The sequence below is a fragment of the Musca vetustissima genome, unplaced genomic scaffold (genome assembly GCF_032173495.1).
Source record: "Musca vetustissima isolate MV318-11 ecotype Yass unplaced genomic scaffold, APGP_CSIRO_Mvet_v1 utg31358, whole genome shotgun sequence".
Taxonomy (NCBI): Eukaryota; Metazoa; Arthropoda; class Insecta; order Diptera; family Muscidae; genus Musca; species Musca vetustissima.
Genome location: NW_026873867.1, coordinates 436 through 6,994, shown reverse-complemented (window position 1 = coordinate 6,994; position 6,559 = coordinate 436). Strand labels below are relative to the sequence as shown.

General features: G+C 34.4%; 1 protein-coding gene across 1 annotated transcript; it reads left to right on the top strand.

Moving 5' to 3' along the window:
* Nucleotides 1–2,237: 2,237 nt before the first annotated feature.
* LOC133328767 (adult cuticle protein 1-like) lies at nucleotides 2,238–2,555 on the top strand (the record flags this gene model as incomplete). The annotated part of the gene is made up of 1 exon (XM_061537316.1): nucleotides 2,238–2,555. A coding segment is annotated over one exon (318 nt), but the record flags the coding sequence as incomplete, so codon positions are not given.
* Between the last annotated feature and the right edge of the window lie 4,004 nt (nucleotides 2,556–6,559).

Sequence of the window (6,559 nt, the reverse complement as noted above, 5' to 3'; positions counted from 1 at the left end):
TCAAGGGGGAATTGGGCGGAATTGAACATGGATGGACTTATTAGATCCGGCACGTAAAAAAACTAAAATCACGCGGGGTTCCAAGGAATTTGAATGGACTTTCTTAATTTTAGACTCAAAAATATGTTTTTTATAAAAATTTACGCACCAAATTTTCGTCTTTCGAACCCAATTGCAAAAAAGCTAAGGTGAGCACATTCATGAGATATACACTAAACGAAGCAAAATCGCGACTTCTACAATTCTATAATCAGTTTAGTCAGTTATCTGGATGCGCGTCCTAATTATAAGAAAAATTCAAAAAACACCGAAAATCCGGCTTCAAAATGTCAGTATCCGTTTTGGGTGGATGCAGTGATTATATCGAAAAATAATACATTAGAACCATATTGTCCATGGGGTATTCTGGAACTTAGTCACTGATCACATGTGCGTGAGTTGTGTTGTTTAGCCACAAATCAGGAAGGAACATGGCCAAAATCACAGCTTCCACGCAATATATTATTTATTACCAATATTTTAAGATTTTGACAAGAACACTTCATTTTATAGAAGTGAATTTAAATTACATGCAATATGTTCATATTTCGCGAGTTATAACCTCGCAAACCTTAGCTTCAAGGAATTTAAAAGATTTTTGTAATTTCCCAAATACCCTTGTCATGAGCGAACAAGTATATAAAAAAAGTTGTTAGAAATATTCAACGTACAAATCATTCAATTATAGTAACTTTAGTACATTGTACAAAATTGTGTGCCGGTCGTCCAAACTTTGGGTCATTAGTTCACAATTTACATTAAATCGGACGAAAATATATATGGGAGTTAAATCTCCGATTTTCACGAAACAAGCACACATCATTCTGGACTTAATTCAGTACACTATGCCTAATTTCGTGCAAATCGAAAGATATATAAGGATTTTGGAGCCCCATTTACCTTAAATCGGAAAAAAAATATATTTGGGAGCTATATATAAATCTGACGCGATTTTCTCGACATTTGACACACGTCATTCTAGAATCAATTCAGTACACTATGTAAAATTGTAAATCGAAAGATATATAGGGACTTTGGAGCACCATTTACATAAAAAGGGATAAACCTGTATAGGGGGACTATATCTAAACACCATTTACATAAAATCGGACGAATATATACCTATATATAGGAGCTATATCTAAATCTGAACCGATTTCCTTCAATTTCAATAGGGTTCGTCCTTGGGCCAAATAATATCATAAATGCGACCTGTACTTTGTTTACAATTTAACATCTACAGACGGCTCAGAAAGTGATTCTATGCATATTCTCAAAAGGAACCTGTGTCTATCACGTTTCCTTTTGCCTGTTACAAACATATGCACAAAGACATAATACCCTGTACCACAGTGTGGTGAAGGGTATAAAAATTGGTTGCGGGTCGTCACTTAATCACTAAATAGGGTTTATTCCACTGAATTATTTGAAAGGGTCATGCTAAAGCTTGTGGTTAATTATATATAGACAAAATTAATGCTGAGTGCGTGTAGATTTTTCTCCAATTCACCGTAAGATTAATGCTTTTATTTAATCCTAGATAAAAACTTATCCAAATATGATTCTGGGATATGAAGTTGTCAAAAAGTCATAACCCTAATGTACAGATTTTACACATCGATGCACCACACCTGTAAAGGTCTGCTCTTAAATATTCAGGTGTTGAAGAATTTCAAATATTACAAACGAATTAAATATATTTTTACCATACTTGAAACGACAACTTAACAATATCCGTCACCATATGTCAAACCTTTTTCTTTCGTTACTTAAATCCATCAATTATTGCAAATTGACATGGTAAAAGAACAAACACCAAAACCACCAGCAAAAAAATAGTAGCCTTCATAAACGTCACAATTAAAATGTTTCAATGATTTTTCACGCTCAATTGCCTCAGTCTGGTTGCTTATGGCGGAATACGTAAAAAACGCCCTATTGGAATGCACGCTGTAACACTTTCGCATCTGTTCTAATTTCACTATAAAATGTGAGAGCAGTGTGGCAAGAAATCAGATCACTATCTGCACTTGACGTCAAAAGACAGCACTGTTTTCAAATTCCTTACCAAAACATCTAAACTAATCTCAGCAATATGAAAGTGAATATCAAGGATATCCATACCCTGTCACATCCATATACACTTAGAGTTTTGTCTTTTTAAATTTGGATGTTATTATTAATTATTATTTTTTGTTTTTCAGTTCTTCTTGGCTGTAATTGCATCTTTGGCTTTGATCTTGGGTGTTCAATCTTTTGTATTGCCCTATAATGTTCCACAAGTTGTTGGTGGTGGTCTCTCGTATACGGCCGTTTCATCTCCCTATTTTCCCTATGCCGCCCATGGCCTTGGTGTTTATGGCCCAAGCGTTGCCGTGCATGCTCCCTTAGCTGTTCCTGGTGTACAGGGAACATATGTTGCTAAGACTCGTGGAGCTGTTCACACTGCTCCTTTGGAGGGACACTTGAACTCTGTTGCTAATGTTAATGTTGCACCGGCTCCAGGAACATTGTAAATTATTAAAAACAAACACATATATAGGGGGTAGATTAAGATAATCAGTGAAATGATTTTGTGATTTGTATAAATAAAACAGCTTTTTAAAACAATATTTTGGAGACTTGCATATCAAGTCATTTTGATGATAATTCCTGGTAGGCAATATAAAATAACGTTATCTACCTAATCACTTGTTCGCTTTTGAATTATCAGTTTGTTTTGAAATGTTGTGGTGTGCTCTTCGATTTTTAAGGAATCAAAGAAACCGTATTACATTTTTCGTATAAAATGAAATTACATTCGCAAGGACATATGAAATATCTACTATGATCATAACACAAGTTTAAATAGAGCTTTGACATTTTTCACAGACACTCATTGTGACCAAAACTTGATTGAGAACCAGTAAGGAAATAGTAAAGTCGGGCGTGGCCGACTATATGGTACCCTTCACCATTTTGATATAAACAACAGATGCATCCTAATAGACGTCGCATTTTTGAAGGGTCATTAACATGAAATTGGGTGAACTAAATGTGAAACGACTCATATCAATACATAAACATATCATTCTGCAACCTATACTAAATTCTTGATTTTTACACATATAAAATGATGTAAATCGATTTAAAGCAAATCTCGAACGAACACGACAGTTTGTCGTTTGATCTTTTAAACATCCTGCAGGAAAAGGCATAGGGGAGGCAAAGGTGAACAGAAATGGCACTCTGTACACCAAACAACACATGTTACTCGCCTACGCTGATGACATCGACATAATGAGTCGAACATTGCGAGTGGTAACAACCACCTTTGAACAAATTGAGAAGGAGTCTGCCAAAGTGGGTCTGGCAATACATGACGAGAAGACCAAGCTAATGGTATCGACGCATTAGAACTTGAAAACTACAGCTTCGAGGTAGTCAAAGATTTTATATACCACCATAAATTAAACTAATGACATCAAAGGAGAATAGTGTTGACCAACAGATGCTACTATGGTTTAAGTAAGGAATTCAGAAACAATTCCACCTCTCGCCAGACCAAACTCATACTCTACATGACGCAGACTACCCTTGCTGGAGCAAATGTTCTGCCACAAGTCAGCTAAGTAAGTAAGGGAATCTACACCTTTTTCACATGTTATTCAAAACATATCAAATGTAATTCGAGAATTCCATTTGTAATTCACAACATATAATTTGCAATTCGAGAATTCCATTTGCAATTCACAACATATAAGTTGTAATTCGAGAATTTCATTTGTAATTCCTAGAATACCTTTCAAAATTCATAGAATTCCATTTGAAATTCATAAACTTCCATTTGAAATTCCAAGTATTGCGTTTGAAATTCATAAAATTCCACTTGAAATTAATAAAATTTCAACTTGAAATTTAAATAATTTCATTTGAAATTCTTAACATTTGATTTGAAATACATAACATTCCATTTGTTTTTCATAACATTTAATTTTAAATTCGAAAATTATTGTTGGTAACACAAAAGGAATATGTATGAATTTGAAATGAATTGTTAAGAATTACAATTGAAATGTTATGAATTTCAAATTGGATTCTTTGAATTTCAAATGGATTTCTTTGAATTTCAAATGAAACTCTACGAAATTCAAATTGAAATATTTGAATTACAAATGAAATTTTTTAAATTACAAATGGTATATTTTGAATTTCATACGAAAAGTTTAAAATTACAAATGAAACGTTGAGAATTACAAATTACATACTCGAATTACAAGTGAAATGTTATGAATTGCAAATTGAGTTTTCGAATTACGAATGAAATTCTCGAATTGTAATTGAAATGTGTTGAATAACATTTGAAAAAGGTGTAGTAAACGAAAAAGCATCTCCGTTTTGATTGTGATCTGTCAATAATTTTCCTATCAAATGAAACAAGACTTTTACAAGACAAATTAAAAAAAAAATAGTCAATTGTTATTGTTCAATAGTTGACCTTAAAATTTGTTTAAGGGGACCCCCCCTCCATTCTCGGGGTCAAAAAATTTGTTGATATAATTCGAATCTACACTAATTAATGAATGTCCCTACAACTTTTCAAGTGAAAATCTCAAGAAATCTTGAAGATATAGCCGATTTATTGTTTCAGCATCAAGTGACGGCTAAAGGGCTTCTCAAACTTTAAACGCGTTTTTCTCTAAACATTTTTTGCCAATGGCGGGCACGATAACTCAAAAACTAATAACCCAATCGGTTCCAAATTTTGAAACGTTTCTCTGTGAGTGTATAGCTCTCGTATGAACTAGGATAAAGCCAATCGGTGAAGATCTTCCTTATTATACCCTTCACCACACAGTGGTACAGGGTATTATGTCTTTGTGCATATGTTTGTAACAGGCAAAAGGAAACGAGATAGACACATGGTTCCTTTTGAGAATATGCATAGAATCACTTTCTAAGTCGATTTATGCATGTCCGTCCGTCCGTCTGTCTGTCTGTCTGTGCATGTTAAATTGTAAACAAAGTACAGGTCGCATTTATGATCCGAATTGGATGAAATTTGGCATAGGTCACTTATTCGGCCAAAGGACGAACCCTATTGGGAAAAATCGGTTCAGATTTAGATATAGCTCCCATATATATATTTTACCGATTTAATGTAAACGGTCCCTATATATCTTTCGATTTGCACGAAATTTGGTACAGCCTAATCATTTAGGTCTATAATGATGTGTGCCAAGTTTCGAGAAAATCGGTCCAGATTTAGATATAGCTCCCATATATAGTTTCGTCCGATTTCATGTAAATGGTGCCCCAAAGTCCCTATATATCTTTCGATTTGTACGAAATTTGGCATAACGTACTGAATTGAGCCTAGAGTGATGTCTGCCAAGTTTCGAGAAAATCGGTCCAGATTTAGATATAGCTCCCATATATAGTTTCGTCCGATTTCATGTAAATGGTGCTCCAAAGTCCCTATATATCTTTCGATTTGCACGAAATTTGGCATAACGTACTGTATTGAGCCTAGAATGATGTCTGCCAAGTTTCGTGAAAATCGGTCCTGATTTAGATATAGTTCCCATATATAGTTTCGCCCGATTTCATATAAATGGTGCACCAAAGTCCCTATATATCCTTCGATTTGGACGAAATTTGGCATAACGTACTGAATTAAGCCTAGAGTGATGTCTGTCAAGTTTCGAGAAAATCGGTCCAGATATAGATATAGCTCCCATATATATTCTGTCCGATTTAATGTAAAAGGTGCACCAAAGTCCCTATATACCTTTCGATTTGCACGAAATTTGGCGTAACGTACTGAATTGAGCCTAGAATGATGTCTGCCAAGTTTCGTGAAAATCGGTTCTGATTTAGATATAGCTCCCATATATAGTTTCGTCCGATTTCATATAATTGGTGCACTAAAGTCCCTATATATCCTTCGATTTGCACGAAATTTGGCATAACGTACTGAATTAAGCCTAGAGTGATGTCTGCCAAGTTTCGAGAAAATCGGTCCAGATTTCTATATAGCTCCCATATATAGTTTCGTCCGATTTCATGTAAATGGTACACCAAAGTCGCTATATATCTTTCGATTTGCACGAAATTTGGCATAACGTACTGAATTGAGTCTAGAGTTATGTCTGCCTTGTTTCGTGAAAATCGGTCCAGATTTAGATATAGCTCCCTTTTAATATAGATTTACTTTATGTAATTGACGCACCAAGGAACCAATAGGCTGATAGGAACAAAACGTTCTGAAATTAGTATAACCTAACCTGTGACACGTTTTTTTTTAAATCGCTTAATATTTGGATAGAGCTTCCATATATATTTTCGCCCGATTTCAAGTAAATTGTTAGTCAGTTTGACATCAATTTCCCTTAAATTATATTAATTTATATACCCGTATACGAATGTGTATATCGCGCAGAATTTTTCACCGATACGGCAACCAGTTTCGCAACTAGTCCAGTCGATAAACGACATATTTTAGGATGATATTAAACACAAATTAAAAATATGCATTGAA